The sequence below is a fragment of the Portunus trituberculatus genome, chromosome 41, assembly GCF_017591435.1.
Source record: "Portunus trituberculatus isolate SZX2019 chromosome 41, ASM1759143v1, whole genome shotgun sequence".
Classification (NCBI taxonomy): domain Eukaryota; kingdom Metazoa; phylum Arthropoda; class Malacostraca; order Decapoda; family Portunidae; genus Portunus; species Portunus trituberculatus.
Window position 1 is genome coordinate 33,619,766 of NC_059295.1, and position 21,660 is coordinate 33,641,425.

At 34.8% G+C, this 21,660-nt stretch overlaps 1 protein-coding gene across 20 annotated transcripts in view; it reads left to right on the forward strand.

Moving 5' to 3' along the window:
• LOC123517066 (voltage-dependent T-type calcium channel subunit alpha-1I-like) overlaps nucleotides 1-21,660 on the forward strand; it is a 467,781-nt gene that overhangs the window by 398,111 nt on the left and 48,010 nt on the right. For 11 of the 20 annotated variants that reach the window (XM_045276903.1, XM_045276900.1, XM_045276894.1 and 8 more), the window contains 10 exons: nucleotides 4,547-4,783; nucleotides 10,207-10,390; nucleotides 11,723-11,937; nucleotides 12,237-12,429; nucleotides 13,255-13,439; nucleotides 13,826-13,952; nucleotides 14,597-14,815; nucleotides 15,291-15,483; nucleotides 17,256-17,393; nucleotides 19,608-19,759. In XM_045276903.1, the coding sequence (XP_045132838.1) occupies nucleotides 4,547-4,783; nucleotides 10,207-10,390; nucleotides 11,723-11,937; nucleotides 12,237-12,429; nucleotides 13,255-13,439; nucleotides 13,826-13,952; nucleotides 14,597-14,815; nucleotides 15,291-15,483; nucleotides 17,256-17,393; nucleotides 19,608-19,759 (1,843 nt within the window). The remainder of the gene's footprint in view (nucleotides 1-4,546; nucleotides 4,784-10,206; nucleotides 10,391-11,722; nucleotides 11,938-12,236; nucleotides 12,430-13,254; nucleotides 13,440-13,825; nucleotides 13,953-14,596; nucleotides 14,816-15,290; nucleotides 15,484-17,255; nucleotides 17,394-19,607; nucleotides 19,760-21,660) is intronic. The other 9 variants (XM_045276907.1, XM_045276909.1, XM_045276915.1 and 6 more) reach the window with 3 other exon arrangements.

Genomic DNA, 21,660 nt, shown 5'->3' on the forward strand with positions numbered 1-21,660 from the left:
AGAGGATGTGAGTGAGAAAAGCATCGTATGTAAGGAGGAGGTGTATGGACTAAGTATGTAAATTATTCTTAATCCCCTTCAGCGGTGTTACATATGCGTATACATGATAAGGGATGCACTACGATAACCCATCACGTCATGGTGTATGTGAAATTATTTTATGTTTTGAATGGCAGGTAAATACTGGCAGTATAGTATTTTATGCCTTATTTAACCCCTTCAACACGATGACACAAATAATGCATCATTGGGGCGCTCATGACATATCCAATGACGTGCATGTTGCGACATGGCTGCTTTCTACTAAGATGGTGTGTTTTCTTTCATGGATACTGTATGAGATCACTCAGAATATAGATCATATATGGTAGTACAATGGCATACTTGACTTTCATCATTATTACAATAGTGTATGACACACTTGTATCAGGATAAGTACTGATGTGCCATGCAGGAATTTTTTTTTTTTTATATATATCAATAGATTAGTTTACCATAAAAATTTGTTTTCTGTCATTTGTCATCTTCAGAAAATGGCCTTGAGAAGGCAGACTATGATTTTTATTTTTATTTATTTATTTATTTTTTTTTTTTTTTTTTGTCTAAAATTTGTGTGGGTTTATTTCTTATTTTATGCACCTATTATGAAAAATCATTATTTCCTGAGTCAGGTATCTCCACATCCAAATATGGCACCGGGAGCCATTTTCTGTTGCTTGGAGTGAAGAGGTTAAGGGTTGGTACTAAGTATTGGAGACACCTTTGAGCTCCATCCACAATCGCTTAACCCTTAATGTACAGTGATCGTTTCGGGACGATTGTAGCATAGCATGTGGAGAGGCGGGGATAATTCCAGGAGTCATGAATTTTCCGCGCTAAACGTTTGAATCTCTCCCCCTCATTATTGGTCCTGGGGCAAGTGGAGGTATCTGGCATCTTTTTTTGCTTGCCTCCTTAAGCCTTGAGACATATGTTCACTCACAATAGGTCATCTTTTCACATTTTGAGGCAACATCTGGCAATCCCAGTGACCTGGAGGGAGGAAACGGTACTCCGAGTGATGTTATGTCAGTGTTACTCGGTAATGATATTGAGGACAGTGATGAAAATGAAGACAATGATTTTTTTATTGAGACAGAAGAAAGTGAAGACTCCAGTAGTGATTCTGATAGTGATCTGGGAGCGAGAGACCAACCCTCACAGCGATGTTCATAAACCTCATGTACTCCCCTCGAGCAATGCACTGGTGTGTATCACCCATGGTTGCCTCTACAGGACTATGCTTGTTGGCCAAGTCATGTGAATCCCATTACTAATAAGAGTTGCCAGATTCTAATTATAGAAATCCACAATACAGTAAGTCCTCGTTATACGGTACATATGCGTCCCTGAAAACCTTTCCGCATACCAAATTTACCGTATACCGAAACCATTATAACATGTAATAATAAGGAATGCGTTTCAGCATGTCAAAAGTCACCCCTACAGAAATTAAAATACATGAAAATAATAATTGAAAAATATATATATATAAAAAAAAAGTAAAGTACTGCACAAAAGAAATAAGCAAAATGTTTTTATTTACCTTTCAATCGCCATGTATCCTATCAGATGATGTTCTTCCCGAGGCTAAGGGACAGTAGAGATTTCAGCCCTTACTCATCTTCCGCCGAATGGGCAGACAAGGATAAGATGTCATCGTCTGCACTGTCGGAAGCAGATGTAGAAGGGCCAGCTGTAGCAGGGTCAGCACGTTTCAATGATTTGAAGAAAGAGGATATTGAGGAAGGGCCAGCTGTAGCAGGATCAGCAGGTGTAATAGGGACGGCATGTCTGACTGGCTTGAAGAACGAGTAGATGAAGGACTGTTTAGTTTTTCTTGTTTTTTCATCATAGATTTCTTGATAAATCTTGACACTTTTCTCTACGTCATGAGCCACTTTGCTACTCCTGGCAGGATTTGGGTCACGTTCCTTCATGGTTTCCAGAGCTTTTTTCGATACCACCAAGACATTCTCTAAGAGTTTTGATGTCCAGGCCACGCACAGGTTCTTCTTCCTCGTTTCCCTCTTTTTCTGCCTCCTGTGATGCCTTGTTTTAGCTCTATAAGTTCATCATTTGAGAGAGATTCATCATGGCTTTTCAAAAGATCTTGAACATCATCATCATCAACTTCATCGAAGCCAGCCCTATAGCACAGATTTACTGTCATTTCTGATCACACTGATGTCGTCTTCAGCGAAGCCTGAGAAGTTATGCGCGCATTCTGGCCATACTTTATTCCACGCTAAGTTCATGGTTGATGTCTTCACTTCGTCCCAACATGACTTGGTGTTATCTCTGGCGTGCTTAATGTTATACAACTTCCACCATTCCCTGATAGTGGGCTTGCCAGGCCCATCTGTGCCCTTTATGAGTTGCTTCATGGTTCGTCACTGGTAGTAGGCTTTTAGTGTTTGCCATGGTTATTATGAATATATTTGTGCTTACAATAGACCCTTTAATATTCTATTTATTCATCTAATTAGTAATGCATGTAAGTAATATGTAATGCAGTTAAAAAAGGGGGGGACGGGAAGAGATAATAGGCTCCAAGGGTGGTCAAATTAAAGTCTGTACTGTGAGTGGCACGCCAAATTCATGGTAGACGTCTTCACTTCATCCCAAGATGACTTGATGTTATCTAAGGCGTGCTTGATGTTATACGACTTCCACCATTCACTATCAGTTGGCTTGCCAGGCCCATCTGTGCTCTTTATCAGTTCCTGCATGATTCGTCGCTGGTAGTAGGCTTTTGGTGTTTGCCATGGTTATTATGAATATATTTGTGCTTACAATAAACCCTTTAATATTCCATTTATTCATCTAATTAGTAATGCATGTAAGTAATATGTAATGCAGTTAAAAAAAAAGGGGAGGAGGGGAAGAGATAATAGGCTCCAAGGGTTGTCAAGTTAAAGTCAATACTGTGAGTGGCGGGGAGGTGTGGCGTGGATGAAGTCGTGACCCTTGCTTCCCCGCGCTGGGCCCTCTCGGATGACATGAGCGGATACCGTATCTGTGAATTTTTCTTAACGTATATCAAATCAAGGGTAGTAATTTCCAAATACCGTAACTGTGAATTTACCGGATAAAGAACTACCGTACAACGAGGACTTACTGTACTTGTATTATGTGGTTTCTTTTTCTTTTCCTCTTTTTCTTGACATGTAAGTGCAAAAGTTCTTACTTTTACATCAAGTTCAATTTCCCGAAAAGGAGAGAGAGAGAGAGAGAGAGCGCACACGCGCTGTGTTATCGGAGCTTGGGGGTAATTCTTAGCAGTGGGTTCTGCCATGGGTTTGGGGAGAATTTTTTTATATGCAATAACTTTGCTCTCAGAGGTCATAACATGTTGAAAACTACATCATTGTACTCAGAATAAGACAAAGAAATATGCTTTTATAAGGAAAAAATATTTTTAGCATTTTTGACAGGTGTGATTTTTCCCCACAGTAACAGGCGGAAAGTAAATCAGCTCCCCGTACTTTAAGAGTTAAAGTGAATCTGTGTCTGCCAAGTCACGTTACATCATGTCACTGCATCTCAAGGCTGGCTGCCAAAGTGGTGGGCAGTTACAGTTAGTACTGTCACATCTGCCTGACTTCCACAGAAGGAGGGTTATACCACTTTGTTCCTAGCCTAGCGATCTTGGATTCACTACTCACCACCTTGTCAAGTTCCAAGTATGGCTCCATATATCTGCCTGGTACTTTTCTGATGAAGAATACAGTGATTATAGCTCAGAAAGTCTACCAGTATTCTATAACATTTTGCATGAATATGAAAATGCATGCCAAATAAAAAGCAACTATATTGATCGGGTATAGGGCTGTGACCCTGAGCAATATATAGGACCAGGAAAACAGGAGCAGTAATGAAGGGGCCAAAAGTATGATTTGTAGAGGAAATTCTGAGATACAGATTACAAAATTAATTTTGTGTGCATATTTTGATATAGGTACACTGAATGTATAAGTAGGTTTGATAAAAGGGGCACATTTTTTTTAGAGATGGGAATAGTATGGAGAATGAACTGTGGATGGATGAATTTAATGGACATGAAAAGTGAATTTTTTTTTTTCACTCAAATCGGGAGAGATCCTTAAGAAATTGACCTTAGTGCAGAGAGAGAGAGAGAGAGGAAATAGATTGATGATTAACTATTTCATTATTAAGAGTATGTAGATACACAAACTTGTTCCATCAATTTTTCCTTATGATACAAGTATTCAGTTATACTTGGTAACTTCTCATCAGAGTGGAACTTTTTTTTTTTTTTTTTTTTTTTTTTTTTTTTTCTCATGTCCAGTTCATAACAAAATGTTTCTCCCTACTGATAAGGCCATTACTACTCATACATGTCCACTGAAGATCATTGGGTAAAAGAAGGAATTGATATGGCTACTCATAGATTAAAACAAGATTTCTTTTATTTCCAAGTAAACAGAAGTTCCATCTAGTTGACACTACATTGTGTACATTAAAGGAATATTGACACCTCCAGAATCCAGGAGCGTCGTAGCAGTGGCTGTGGATCCCCACTTTCATGGAGACGTTCTGGCTCTCAGCGCCGGAGGAGAGGAAATAGCTCGGGTGGATCATTTCGGCGAGTTCAGTTGGACAGAGAAAGCCTGGTGCGACGTGACTCAGGCTCTGATGCTGATGGGGAGGAGGAAACAGCACTCAACAATAACATTAACCTGACTAACAACAACAACAACCTCAATAACCACCAGTCTTCGTAAGTTTTTCACCAAAATAGCATAGCTTGTCTGAAGAATATTAGCTGTATTGCAACCTTCCTGTTGCTATGTCATTGAGTATCTTGTTGATATCTTTAGGGAACTATTTGTACTTTATACATTTACTTGAACTCAGCATTTCATGATTTTTTTCATTAATCTGAATTACTAATATCTTTACTTGTTTGACAATGATTGATGTAACAAATTCATGCTTCACTTCAAGCTTCATGTAAAAATGCATTGTGGCTTAATACAGTGCAACTTGATTCCTTGTGTAAAGAAACACTATTCTTCTTTATTATTTTGTGAAAAATAGTATATTTCCCTAAAGATCCAATTTTAACTCTGGTAAAGAATATCCACTTAAAAATAATGCCGTAACCACCTGTTCGCTCCTTCCATTGTTTTCTTTCTTTCCGTAGGTTGTCCCGTCCTCTATTAACATTTTAGCGTTCTTCAAGCTAAGTTATTGCTTAACCGAGCTAGGTCTGATATCATGTCTGTCATACAATTACAGACCACTACACTTTCTTGTAAGATTTTCAAAAATATATCACTAAGAAAATTTTATTTACTAATGAGACTGGCAAAACTAAATTTTTGTCCTGTAAAATGTAGATATTAGGCAGGAATATAAATTCAAACAAACTTTTATGGAAAATTATATAAGATTTTAAATACAATGCTGTTTCATACATTAGATGTCATAATGGAAAAAAAAATTATAATCAATCCTGAATGAGCATTTTAAACGTTATTATTCATAATGTCTGTGATACATAAAATCTTATTTGAACGCTGAAGTGTTGATTGTAACTTAAATCTAAGACCCTCTCTTCAGAAGATCTGCCCAGTAAATTTTTTTAATATATTCCACTCAAGCTCCCTTCCTGCTCCCTCAGTATACAGAAGAGTGGCCTCTACTCATTCTTCTTCACTCAGCAGTCCCCTGCTAAACCCTCCAGGATTCTTCTGCATCAGTAATTCACCCCAGCTTATCTTAGACTATGTTTACATAGTGTGGATTTAATGTCAACTTGATAACCAACATCTTAAATAGGATTGAAGTTAAGCAAGTTTATCTTTTAAAATTGTCTCTGATTACATTTGATGGTGGATAATTTTTCTGGCGTGGCCAACTGTGCTGTCCCTGGCTTCTTAGGATGTAGTATGGTGAGCTACAAGGTTATCCCTTTCCACCACAGGCTAATAGGACTAAGAGTGTGTATGATCTGTGGGATTATCAGCCTGGTATATAGATAGATATGATATTACCAAAATAAATATATGGATTCAAACTTTCAATACGCATTATTGAATGATATAATGATAATGAGCTTTACTCTCTGAAACAAAGATAGGTGAATATTATATATATATATATATATATATATATATATATATATATATATATATATATATATATATATATATATATATATACTATACTATCTAAAGATTCTTAGCATATTTCCATTATGAAGTAACAAAATGAGGAATGGTCATGCACAAACAGTAAGAACAATCAGTTACTTTCTTAATCAAGTTTGCCACATATCTTACTGTCATTATTGATAACATTCATTTTTTCACTATATTCACTTTCTCACTTATAATTTCACTGTGAATTTCAGATTTATGCAGAGAGGAAAGACTCAATTCTGTGTTAACTCTGTAAACTGGGAGACACTTGAAATAATGTAGTACGCATGTAATATTTTTCATTATCAACATTTTGTCTAACATCATAGTTTTAGTGTTTGGGGTTGAACTTCATGTGTTTGGATCAACAAATTTCTTCAGGAAACTACTTTCTGATAGGGAGTAGGTTTGATTTCAATGTGAATTTTGTCTTAGTTATGCTATTGGGGTTCCTCTCCTCCATGAAGCTAATTGTACCTTGTAGTGCAATTCCTTTTTATAGATGCATTTTATGGTGGACAGCAGGATCACCACATTCCCAAACATTGACATAATCAAATTGTGAAAACATTTGTGAATGAAGAAAAAAATTACTACATACTCAATCATATCACAAACAATACCTTTATTTTTTTTCTACAGTTAAATTTTGTTCAGAAATTTGTATTATAAATCAGTTAATAAGTTTGCAGAGTAGTATTTAACATACCTTTGGTTTATAACATTTGTACATTTATTGGTTTCTAGGCACATCACTTTTAAAGAAAGATGTAAATGAAACTACTTTCTCCAACTTATGACAATTATTTTGCCATCATTAATATAAGATGGTATCTAAGTCCTTAAATAAATGAACACAAAAAAAGGGAAGTACCAAATTTCTGTACAAGAAAGCTGTGGAATCACCAAAGTTGTGCCATAGTGTAGCAACAGTAATTTTTATAAAGCCTTCAGTATGAAAAAAAATTGAAATTATCAATCTAATTTGACATTTTGTTGAATCATTTTGTTTTATAAATTAATCTTTAAAGCCTTCTCATTTGCCTCAGATGTTTAAAATTATCTGCTATAAGTAGAATATTTTGTTTAACATTCCTTTGTTTTGACTCACATAATTTTTGTTTTGTTAAAACTCAATGTAGCAAACAACATATAATGAATATCAAACAGTCTAATGAACAAACTTTTTTTTTTTTTTTAATTTAGATCAGTATAGCAAGGCAAAGTTCACTAAGTGTAATAAAACAAATGATATAATTTTTTTTACTTTGTGTAAAGTATTTCATGGTTGTTGCAGGAGCACTGCAGGACATTCCAACTTCTGAACTATTTAGATTTAATGAATATGAATCATTGCAATATGTACAGAATGTGCGCATTGTCTAAGGAGACCACCAATTTTACTTCTGTGCAGAACATAAGAATGCGATCTACTGCTTTGGTTAACTTATGGATAAATCCCTGGTATAATGAAATATTATTCATGTTGTGCCTGAGTAAATTATGCTAATTGCTTTGAGAGCAACAAATCACCGAGTTGTCAGAGAACTTGTAAATAAGTAATATTTACACTAAGATGGAGAGTACTTAGGGAAAACTTGTTCTCTAGAAATTGTTCTACAATAGTTTCTCCTTCAAAAGACAGAGAACAAAACACTCAAACAAAACGACTTGATAGAAAAAGGAAACAAAAGTAGTGCATAAAATTAGCTAATTTTATGCACTACTTTTGTTTCCTTTTTCTATCAAGTCATTTTGTTTGAGTGTTTTGTTCTCTGTCTTTTGAAGGAGAAACTATTGTAGAACAATTTCTAGAGAACAATTTTCCCTAAGTACTCTCCATCTTAGTGTAAATATTACTTATTTACAAGTTCTCTGACAACTCAGTGATTTAGAGAGAAAAAGAAATATGTAGTAGAAAATGTTTGAAACTAAATATAATTATTTCAGTCTCTAGTAAAAATAGATACAAATTTCTTCTGTACAACAAAACAAAGATCACTCATTTTGGTTAAAAGTTAACAAAGTAGTAGGCTTCTGAATGGAAAAAAAAAAAAATTCGTTCAGAGGTCTTTAAAGTTTAAAGATGCCACGGCCATCCTTCAAACACATGCTGCTTGGTAATCTTGGTCTAAATAATTTCTCCTTCCTCTTCACCACTACCTTGTATTTACTGTCATGCTTCTGGAGGTGAGAGGTAGTGATACTGCTGGTGTGAATCCAAAGATGTCATTTATGTAGGTAACCTATGTAGTCAACTTTTTGTAATATTACAGCTTCCCAGAGTAGATTTACTTTTTGTACTTTACCAAATGCTTTATTATTGAATGGAGAACAACGTGTCAATCCAAAAAGCCATTTTAGGAAAGTCCAGGGACAGTAGGTAGGTAGAAAGTGTATATTACTGATGAGCAACATGCCCAACCTTTCCCTAGTGAGGTCCACAGACCATTGACTTGCAGACGACAACATTCTGCTGGCTCAGGCCACTGAGTTAGGCTGCTAGATGCTACCAGAAAATAATTTCCAATATGAAAATAAAAAATATAGATTCTAATTCAATGACCGATAAAAAAAGCATTACCTGTGTTACCGGGTTGCCAATGATCGCAATATTTTTATCTATTTTCCTAATAAAAACCAATTTAGAAAAAAAGATCTCATCATGAAACTTTGAGAGATTGTTGCCAACACAGTATTCATATTTAAAAAAAGAAAAATATTTTTCTCTAAATTTTCTAAAAAAATATTAAACCTATGGCGATGCCCCCTTAAGGCGAGCAATTTTGCTTGTAAGGGGCATGAATGATATTGTTAATGATGAACATGCATTCATACTTGCTTCTTTATTCGGTTAACTAAGTTCAGTACATTTAATGGGTGCTACAAGGAAACTAGGATACCTCATCCAATTAAGTGTAACAAAATATATTTTTAGGTATATGAGGAAATTGTAAAGAAAGTATGCAGTAGATGTGTTAAGTATTCCCCAGTCTGAAATGAGTTCCCTTCAGTTTTTGTGTGTCAGTCTAGCTTATTTTGTATTTTTGTGGTGTTGTACCACAGGCATTCATGAATGCTAGAGTGGAGACGTGAAGGAATGATGGCACAGATAAACAGTAGAATGAAAGGAAAAGCAAAATTCAGGATAAATAGAGCAGCAATAAATGTGGTAGTACTGTATAATAACCAGTCACATCCTCACATGAACATCCCCCCACACACACACACTGGTTGGTACAGTGCAATATATCTTGTAACTCCAATGATAAAGATTGCTGGTGATAATAGAGTGATGGAGAAAGCTGACAACTTAGCCATTTCATTTGTAGGAATGGAATGATGGTGGTTAGAACAGACAGATCATTGCAGTGTGTAGTAGGACAAGACTAGATGGGACATGAGAAGTTGTTTTTAAACCAACACTATTTTCATCCACTTATTCCACAAAATAAAGGATGAAAAAAACCCTTCCCCATTAGATCTTGTACTATCCTTGGTATTCAGTAATGACTGCATGACATAACCTGTACTACTAGATGACTTACCTGTAAAAGTATCCTAGTTTGCTCTAAGACTTCAATGTAATGATTGTTGGATATTACATACTTTCATTTGTAACAACCTCACCTTTCATCCAATTAGTTTATGTCAAGGTTTTTTTTTCTGTTTTAAAGTATCCAGTGCTTTGCTCATTATGTTGTAAAACTAATTTCTATAGAATGAGAGTACGTACATATACTTTTGTATATTCTTGACTTTATCCCTTACCTGAGCTGCCCATGCTTGCCAATAGAACTTAGGATAGCCAGATTAAAACAATTTGCATAAAATATGTTGTCTATTGGTATGAAATAGATACAATATTGTGAATAATTGTTGCAGCAGTAAAATAAAAAAGTTAAAATATGGGAGATGGCAAAAATGGTAGCACAAAAATAGCTAGCCTTTAGTCAGTTAGAATGAAGACAAGAGTAACTGCCACTCCCCTCTCCAGGTTGTTAGGGACTGACCACAGCCACTGTAATGGGTCCACCAGCAGCCATGCGCAGCTGGCCCCACGCAGGTCCATCCTCACCCAACAGAACTCCATTGGGTCCCCGAGAACGCTCAGCCCCCAGAACTCCATCCGGTCGAGAGGCTCATCACCAAGGTCACGCCAGCCCTCCATACAAGGGCAGGTGAGTGTCATCGTCTTATTTTTATGTCTGTTCACTGGCACATGCTTGCCCAAAACATTTACTCATAAGATGTTTCTAGCTTTTTGGAACTGAACCTTTTCCTGGTGGTTTCTACTTTCTTTCACCCTTATTCTATCCACTCAAATTCAACAATTGACCAGTATTCACAATTATGTGTCTCTTTATGTAGTAAACTCTAGAACTCCTTGTCTGCTTTTTTATTTATTCTTTCCTGTAACTTCAATCCCTTTAAGAGGAAGGTTTAATGACACTTATCCTCCAGTATTTTGTTTCGTTTGGATTCTCTTTGGGAACTGGCACTCAATTTTTCTTGCTTTTGGCCAGCAGCCTTTTTTACATAAAACCACTAGTGTTCAGAATAAAGTTTTTTGTTTTTTATGGTAAGGCCTATAGCACCTGTAGGCACACTTGAAGAGTGTATGGGAAGCGCTGTTCAGCTTCCGCCCATTAGTGGCGCAGGCAATTTTATTTATAGTGGTACCCATATTAGGGCCCATATCACCACCCAAGCTCATCTTGAGTGTAACCACCTAGAACCTGGGTATCATGGTGACATGTAGGTAACTTTAAACCACTCGACAAATGGCAAAGTGTTTTAAGGCTGTATGTGGTGGGATTCGAACCTATGCGTGAACGTCTGCCCGATCCCACGCTCACCACCTTATCCACTACGGAGAGTCTACTGGAATAATCTTTATAAGCTAGTGTGGATAAGTTTATGAAGTGACTTTACTGTTTCCAGCATATCCATGGCTTTTCATAAAATACTATGTTAAACAAAGTATTACCATCATGTTTTTGGCATGTTTTCATCATGCAGTTGAGGGCATGTTGAGGGCAAAACTTTAGGGAGTGGACGAGTAAGATAAAGGAATATATAAGAAAGTGTGTTGGAAAAAATAAGAATAAGGGAGAGGACTGAAAACAAAATCCTGAAATAATAAAAGAAAGTATGTATTGAAGAGTAGATGATGACACTAGTACAATGCTGAATGTGAAGTTCAGATGAAGGAAATTGTTTTGGAAAGAAGCTGAGAGAGAGAGAGAGAGAGAGAGAGAGAGAGTTGAAGGGAAACATAATTTTGATCAATAATTAATCAATTAATAAGGTAGAAGTAATTTAATTGGTTTTGGGTATGGAAATAGGTGAAAAGTGAGTGCTTGTACAGAGAAGAAGGAATGTTATCCTCAAGCAAAACTCGTTTGTTTTGTTGTGAATTTAGGCTTGTGTGATGCTGTCTTAGCATAAATCATTTTTTTACTAAGTGTGAGTTTAATGATAAATGTTTTGTAATCTCATATGCCATGCAGACTTCAGTGTGTGGATCCATAAAGGAGGTGGAATACAAGCAGAACAACCTAAGTCGAGCAAAGGAACAAGCTGCAGTAGCTGAACAAGAGGAAGCTGAGGAAGCTTCTGAAAAGGAAACAGAAGTAGTTAGAAAGATTTGCTTTGTGTTTGAGCCAAAGGGATGCTTCAAGGAGAGACAAGATTATGCTCTCTATGTCTTCTCACCTGAAAATCTGTATGTGTTTCATCATCTGTAAACTCTTATGGTTATTGGGCACCATATAGTGTCCATGTGTCTAAACTTATGGATGATTAAAAGTAGATCAGAATTCTTATAGACATCTTGAAATGAAGTTGTATCTAGTTTTCTAAGTTATTTTTATTTTTATTCTATAGTACCCAAGTAATTATGAGATGGAAACAAGTTTTCATATTAGATGTTCCTTTGTTTTCTTTGCCAAAATCATTACATTCAGTTTTTATTTAAGCATTATTGATTCTGTTGCACATGTTATTTACTTTATTCTTTTCCAGAATCCGGCGAGCTTGTCTTTTTATGGTGTCAAGACAGTGGTTTGACTCCACTGTGCTCTTTTTCATTGGTCTCAACTGCATCACATTAGCCATGGAACGGCCCAACATTCCTCCAGATTCTGTTGAACGATACGTGTTAAAGATCTTCAACTACATATTTACTGTAGTTTTTGGTGTTGAGATGGTTGTGAAAGTAAGTTTTTTTTTACAATTATTTATCACAGTTAATCTTTAAATGTAGATAATCAGTATTTTCAACAGGTCTGTGTGTCATGATGTCTTCCATTTTTATCTGATTCCCCCAGATTCCTCTGTTATTTATTGACAGCTGGGATTCATTAATGTTATCTTTATTTTATTTAATGCTCAGAGAGGAAATCAAGGAATGGAGTCATTGATTTAGAATACATCCATCCATACTCACTCCTCTTTCAAATTATTATGAAGAAATAGCAGTATGCACTTAATATCAATTAGTCATTGCTGAGTCTGTTAACTAGTTATTTACATAACAAACAAACAGTAAAAGAATGCTATCCCAGCTGAGAGAAAAATTAGGTGGTATGGGTTGTTTATGTACTTCCATGTACAACTCACATCACTGAACATACAGATTATTTATATGGATAAACCATTTATTTGCCACAACTTTAATCATGTTGGCCTGCCAACAAATGATAGGTGTCTCACTCCTAATGTATCTACCACACAGCACCACATCATACTGTATCTCCACTCAGTTCTAGAAGTAGTAGTGACCCACCACCATAGCAATGCATCACATTAGATGCAAAAACAAAACACACATTCATCATACCAAATGTGAAGATAAAACAGACACTCTAGATCATGTGGCCATAATAGATAAGCATTTCTTTGTTTTTGGTTCCCAGAGTTCACAATCCTTGAGTTTACAACTATGCCTTTGGCAGAAAGCTGGCAAGAGGATATTGTATATACTCACATATTATGAATTTGTGATCATGTACAGTTTTTACAGCCCTCTCTCCTCTACCAGGTAATTGCCCAAGGTTTGATCTACGGAAAGGCAGCATACTTCAGCTCTGGGTGGAACATCATGGATGGCTCACTTGTTATCATTTCATTTGTTGATATCGTCATGTCCTTTCTTGCCACCACTTCACCCCGCATATTTGGCATCCTCAGAGTCTTCCGATTGCTGCGAGCTCTCAGACCTCTCAGGTAGGATTAAAATAAAGGACTATCAGAAAGATTGTATCATTAACTCAAAGTTTTGGTCAGTTCTTTTCAAAATTGTAATAATATTTGATTTGTTTATAAGGTCATATATAGCATCGAAATTTCTAAAAGCTGTTGAAAAAGGCACAAGTTTTCAAAGTTTATTAGAGAAAAAGTTTAAGAATATTTTATGCATAAGTAAATCAGATAAAATAGAGATACATCTGCTTATTGTTCTTTGTTGTAAGAGGTTGTGAATTAGAAGCATTAGAAGAAGCAGAAATGTACACTTGCCAAATTCTGAAAATAATTTTGCTTGAAGATAATATGAAATGTAATATTGTAGATAACTCTTAAAGACAAACTAAATATCTTTTATTATCTTTCAGAGTAATCAATAGAGCTCCAGGCCTCAAACTAGTGGTGCAGACTCTTCTTTCCTCCTTGCAACCCATTGGTAACATTGTCCTCATCTGTTGCACCTTTTTTATAATCTTTGGGATTCTAGGTGTACAGGTATGTTTGTGTGCTCTCTCTCTCTCTCTCTCTCTCTCTCTCTCTCTCTCTCTCTCTCTCTCTCTCTCTCTCTCTCTCTCTCTCTCTCTCCTTTTGCAAAAGGGTCAGTTCCTTCACTTAAGTACATTAGTATAATGACAAAATTCACTATCCCTGTTCTGCACAGTTCCATGATTTGCTAAGCTCTGAAATGGCAGGGACATGCATTACTTATTTTCTTTTCTTGATGATTATAGTATTAATCACCAGTATTTATTAACATCGTGGTTTCTGTTAGCCTGTTAGACAATTGATTATTATGGCGTGGCTGGGTGCACTGACATGTGGCGCTGTCAGTAAACATTTGACATCCATATCTCACTCTCTCATAGAGCCAATAAATAGTGTACATGCATATATATATATATATATATATATATATATATATATATATATATATATATATATATATATATATATATATATGTGTGTGTGTGGGGGAGGGGGCTACAGAATTAATTCCAAGGTACTTGACGGGGTCAAAGGGTCGTGTTTTGTTCTGGGTGTATAAGACTATCTGTTGATTGAGGATCCCAAAATTGGCAAAAGAATTTAGTCTTATATTCTGACATATACAGTAAGAGTATTTCGTTGTCTTTTTACAGCTCTTCAAAGGTTCGTTTTATTATTGTGAGGGACCACATTTGAAGAACGTTACCACCAAGTCTGACTGTCTTGAATCTAAAGAGAATACTTGGTTGAACCGAAAGTACAATTTTGATGACCTTGGCCAAGCACTGATGTCACTTTTTGTGCTGTCCTCCAAGGATGGCTGGGTCAATATCATGTACACTGGCCTGGATGCTGTGGGAGTGGACATGCAGGTGAGAGGATCCATGTATTTTCTTATGATGGTAATTGGTATTAAATGATTTAAGGATATTAGATAACTATGCATTGTTCTATCCCTTTACATTGTACAAATTTGTTGATTTTTTTTTTTTTTTTTATCTCAAGCAGGAAACCAATGTTAAAATTTTTCATATTATATTCCATAATTTGCTTTCTCAGCCCTCTCCACTAAGTGAAAACTAGAATGCTATGATTTCAAAGACTAAATAGTGGGAAAGGATGATATGAAGTTAGATTAATGAATTAATAAGAATATGTAATCGTGCCCATCAACGATGAACAGGTTAATTGAAGATCGACTGTCAGCATGTAGCTGTTCTGCCACACTTTGATGTTAAAATTAAACAGTAAATGATTGCAAACTACAGTTTATAGCAATAGAATTATTGAAGTTGAACCATCCATTATATGATTGTTATGATGTAATTAATATTTGTTCTTTTCCAGCCAATTGAAAATTACTCCCAATGGCGACTACTTTACTTCATCTCTTTCCTGCTGCTTGTGGGTTTTTTTGTACTAAACATGTTTGTGGGTGTGGTGGTAGAAAATTTTCACCGGTGCCGAGAGGAACAAGAGAAAGAAGAGAAAGCAAGAAGGGCAGCCAAAAGGGCAAAAAAGCTTGAAAAGAAAAGAAGAAGTAAGTTTTTAATTTTCTTGAATTCATTTCCATATTGAGGTTACAATCTTGATATAGAGTACTGGCAGGTCCTGATGATATGAGATAACTAATTCCATAATACTTGCTCAGATACACAGTAGATACCTGTATAGTGAAACATAATGAATGAAAAAAAATGGCTTGTGACATGACCTCCTCAAATATTTTTTTCAGTAAGACTATACAATAACAAGTGTTACCAAATTATCAGTATTACCAGATATGTTCCTGTAATCTATCAGTAACATATGCAATTGCCAGTGAGTTATTTAAATAGCAGTACTGCATCCTGAATTGTAAATACAGTAAGCATTTATTCACATATATTTGTGAGTAAACTTCCAGTGTGAACAGAAACTATGTTCAGAAGCATGGAGGGAAATTATTCAGGATAGGTAGGGAATAGGGGGAAGGAATGCATGATTTCTCTCATTTGCTCACAAACTCACTTCTACATTTCAATCATTATACATTGCCATACTGCCCAGATATGTCAATGGAGTGGAGCACCAAGGTATGCCTTTTGAATTTGCTCTAAGCGTTAGCGTCTCATATTCTCATATCATCAAATTTCCTTTGGTCATACATATATAAACATTGTTTGCTAAATATGTATCATGGAATTTTCATATCATGAATGTTTTTATAACAGGACCTGTCTGTACTTGATAAATTGGAAATAAAAACTCTTATATTATTGAAATTGAATCATGAAATACTACATGAAATTTGAATGGGTCCCTTCTGTAACAAATCAGTTCTCATAAGTGGATCAATTGATGAATGATAATCTGGTTGTCTAACAAGCTACTCAGCAATATGACACCAATGTGCACATCAATCATGCCACAGTTCAAGCTCAAAGAACATCCACTCCTAACTGTTATTCAGTTTTGTCAATAAATTATATATATATATGTATATATATATATATATATATATATATATATATATATATATATATATATATATATATATATATATACATAAGCCATTGTGGGACCAAATAAAGCTAATGAAAGCCTAAAAGGTGAAAAGTGAAATAGGGTGAGGAAAAATAAAAGTAAAATAAGGAGTTATACAGAAACAGTAAAATAGCATTTGCATCCTGGATCTGGCTTTGAAGTTTGGTTAACAAAGTTGCCAGTCTGTACCATGTTCAAGAACAGGGAAGCAATAAAGAATGCTGGTGTTGCCATAAGAGTGACTGATCTAAGTTGCAGACTGTGAAGTGGAAAAGCAACAATAATTTTCATTTGTTTTATGTATGAACTTGTGTACTAAGTAATGTTGTAAATGTTATATTTTCTTACATTGACTCTAGTGAAGAAAATAGTTTCAGTTTTCTAATATTTCAGTTAATGAGCAACCTTCAGGAAAGAATTATATTTGTGAACTGAAGTTCCACTGTTTGCATGTTTTCTGTAAATTTTGATGCTATGGATACCCTTATAATGTTAATGTTTCTTATTTGTTATTATGCATGTAGGTTATTTGTTGTTAATATATTTATTTTTATTTGCATGTATGCATGCTTCTTTATTCAATTTCATTTCAAGAAGCTGAATGATGTCAAAAATTACATACCATCTTTGTTTAAATTGTCTACCTTCTAAGGATGAAAGAGAACCCATGATTTAATTTTATTGTTGAAGGTTAGAATAATTTAAATATAATTCACACCTTTAGGATGATTTTATTTTACTTTATTTTAGTTATAAAGCTCATGTACTTTATCTTTGAATTGTAAGATATTGAAAAGTCCTATGAAGAAAGAGAAAAGAGTCTGGTTGCAGCTGGTATAGATCCGGCATCAGTGGACATCAAGGCAGAGATTCAGGAAGAAAGAAGAAGAAAAAGGCATTTAAAGCTCATGAAATTACAATTAAGTAAAGAGCTTGGTTGCTTATGTGTGATTTGAATTGTATAACTGAACAAGTTTTAGTAACACTTGTGTGGCAGTAACATGGTTTCATGACACTGCTAAAATAGATTTAGAACTAGTTATAATGAAAAATTAAACTTGATTTTTTTCCTCAAAGAGAACAAAGAAAAAACTATTTAGTATTTAGGATGAAATGTTTTAAAAGTTCCTAATTTTTGCAGCAGTAATCTTATCAACATAAAACTTAGATGACTTGGACATCATACTTTTAGATGGTTTTCAAGAATAAAATAACTAGAACTGAAGGAGGAACAAAGTATAGGAACAGCCATCTTTCTCGTTGATATTTTTTATATCTTAGAAAACATCTAAAATATATAATCAGTAAACAATTAATTGAAAAGTTATACATCAATCTTCAAACTAGTTTCAAATAAAAAAATAAAGAATCAGATGATGTTTCAAACATATTGTAAAAGCATGTTAATTCTATTAATATCAGTTTGTCAAACAAAATTTTATATACACTTAGATATTCAGTGCTCAAAGATATAAGTAAATTGGTTAAGATATGAATTTTTAATGGGAAGCTTTAAGATATAAGTAAATTGTTTAAGATATTGAATTTTAAATGGAAAGCTTTAGTTAGAAATATAACGCTAGGTGTTGTGCAAACATTTCTTTTTTATCAAGTAGTCTTAGTCAAACATTTATTTCTGATCTGTTACTGAAACTTTTATGCTTCAAGTTATTTAATTGGAAAACACAAACATGTATTTTTTTTCATCATGTAAAATACTGGTTGTAGTGAAATAACCAGTAACCAACCCCACTTTGCAATCACCTTTGCATCAAATGACGATCTTCACGGTGATCTGCTTCTGATTTATAGATTTAATGGCATGTACTTAATAAGTAGTGGTGATTAACACACTTAGAATTCAGAAGACTAACATATTTGCAAAAATAATATAAGGATAGTTTTTATCCTAAGGTCAGGATCATGGATATTATAGTAGAAAATTCTCTCACGAGCTTCTGTTGAGACTAACATATTTGCAAAAATAATATAAGGATAGTTTTTACCCTAAGGTCAGGATCATGGATATTATAGGGGAAAATTCTCTCACGAACTTCTGTTGACACCAGTCTTTTGAATAATATAACATTAATATTAATTGAAAATGTTATGATCAATAATCTCTAAGTAAAAAAGTATATAAATTTTAATTGTAATTAAGTGATCTCTCACAGATGACAATGGAAACTAAAGGTTAACATAACCTGGAAAACAATAAAATGATTAGATAAGACACTCATTTCCATCCTGAACAGTAAATTCAAGTTCTTGATATTTTCATGTCAGTGTGATTGGCAACATTTCACAACACCCTTTTCCATTATTTATTTTTGACATTTCATACAGTTGACATTCATTAACAGGAGATGTCCATATTCAAATGAATGACTTCTTTTATTAGTTCTAAAAATAACATTTCTACAAAATCATGACAAATTTAGTGACCCATGTGGTGTAACAAACACCATACCATGTGGTCTTTGTATAAAAATTTGTTTGCATAAATTAATGCAATACATACTGCATATTAGAATTTTCTTACTTCTACATAGATCACATTATTGCCTGATGCAGTGAATTATTAGAAAATTTGACATCTTTTTACAAAAGTTTTTTTTTTTTTTTTTTTTTTTTTTTTTCTCCATAATAAGTACTAATTATTTGTTAATTTCATTCTCACAAGTCCACACACACACACACACACACACACACACACACACACACACACACACACACAAGCCTCTTAATGTGTAGCCCCTGTTCACCTAGCAGTAAATAGGTACGGGATGTAACTCGAGGGTTTGTGGCCTCGCTTTCCCGGTGTGTGGAGTGTGTTGTGGTCTCAGTCCTACCCGAAGATCGGTCTATGAGCTCTTGAGCTCACTCCATAATGGGGAAAACTGGCTGGGTGACCAGCAGATGACCACAATCACACACACACACACACACACACACACAGACCTGAAATGGAATGGAATAGAAGAAATAATATTGGCAAGAAGTGAACATTAACTAAGGGAAATTCTGTATGAAAATATAAATAGAGAAATAGGTCTTAAATTCAGCTGAGGCCTTGTACATATTAGTTATATGATAGGATGTGTTTTTTATATTTACTCATTATCTGTTTGTTGACAGAGATGCGAGAACCTCCATACTACAGCCAATATTCAAAAGCTCGACTCTTCATCCACAATATTGTCACCAGTAAATATTTTGACTTGGCAATAGCAGCTGTTATAGGTCTCAATGTCGTTACAATGGCCATGGAGTTCTACAAAATGCCAAAGGTATTTTACCCATTCTTATGTAAGCTGGATAGAATTTTACATATATGAAGAAGGTATGATGTAATTCATGATAGTACATATGTAGTAGCTGATGTAACAAGTAAAGGTATGTAACAGGAGTAAGGGTCAGATTTTGGAAAGTTACCAGTGCATAAGTCTTCTGTAGCTTCATGTTCAGAAAAATATGCGAATGATAAATTATTTTAATGAGTACCATCAGAGAATAATATTCCCATACCACTGGTATAAAGTGAATGGTAAAGCTGTAGGATTATATGTATGTAGATTATATAATCTGAAGACTATACAGGATTTGCATCATACGAGCATTCTTGTAAAAACTATGTATATATGAAATGAGCACTGAGATCTTAGTGATACAAGTTGATTAATTTCTTTCACATTCATTTGGTAAAAATTCATTAAGATCAGTAGTGAAACCATGGAAAATAATGCTGGTTCCTGTACATCAGCAGGAGTGAGTTATTACTGGCAGTAGTTTTCAAAAATATTGAAAATATTGTCCATGTAGTGTCAAGTCAGGTCTGGGACGACAATCGGAAAAGCAGCTGTGACCATTTTCAGTAATTTTGTTAATTGGATGTTGTAGATTTTTTTCCAAAATTTCTTTCCCATTATGTATGCAGTCAAAAAAAGCTACAAGAATGCCACTAAAGGCGTCGTCACACTAGCACTTTTCCGTCTTCTTTTTCCGTCAATTTTCTAGCGACTGACAACTTTTGCAGACGGTGGCCGTCACACACAAGCTTGCTTCCGCCTTTGCCGCGCTTGTCGATTGTAAACAAACATGGCTCCTCATTCGCCCCAGCAAGCCGCGGCTTTTTTGCACCTTATAATGTAATCAGCTGTTCTGTGATCCCAAAGGCAATGGTGACCTCTAATACTCTCTATGAGAAATTCGTCAGTGTGTTTTGTCCACTGCTCATCTTGGCCAGCTACTTGGAAGTTGCCTTGGAAATATTCAAAAGCATCGTACATTAGCACTCCCCTGGAAATGTACACAAACAACTGAGGAACTTTTCATTGCTAGGCTAGAAGAAAAAAAATATGTATACATATATATTCATCAACTCATTTAAATTTCTTGTCATGATAATAGCATTCTTCCGTTTAACAAAAAAATATTTATTTTTAATAAAAGTGTTGATTAGAAACCATAGTTCTTATTTTGACTAAAAATTGGCGCTAGACGAAAACGATGCGTTCCATCTGACTCAAGACGACGGAAAGAGTTGACGGAAGAGTAAAAAGACGACGGAAAAAGTGCTAGTGTGACGCCACCTTAAGCTTTGCAAATAATGTTCAAGCAATACAATCTACTGCACAGTAATGGTTTTCTTTGTACATAACTGTGTCCTGTTGTTGTACATGAACACAGTTAGGAGCTGTAAATTTAAAAATTTGTTTACACTTTTAGTGTTTTTGTGGAACCTCATTTTCTGCCAATTATAATTTGGTGATATCCAGTACATCATAATGTGATATTGATATCATGTGGTTTATCATTATTATTAATTTATATATCTATTATATATATTCATATACAGTGATTCCTCATTTATCGCAGTTAATGTATACCAGAACCCCCTGCAAAAGGTGAAAAACTACGAAGTACGATTTGCCCCCCTAGGAATTTTCATGTATGTGTATGTGGTTACCAGGATGATTAAAATATATAAACAGTATTTATACTTTACATATACAGTATTTTACTTAAATCTATTTAATTATAAAACCTTATACAGTAATTATATATTTACTCTCTCTCTTTCTCTCTCTTCTGCCCTCTTTGATCATATCCAAAAGTTTCACTTTTTTACTGATGGTCATCATCTTCCTCTTCCTCTTGAGCTCACTAGAGGAAGCTTTCGCAGGGGCAC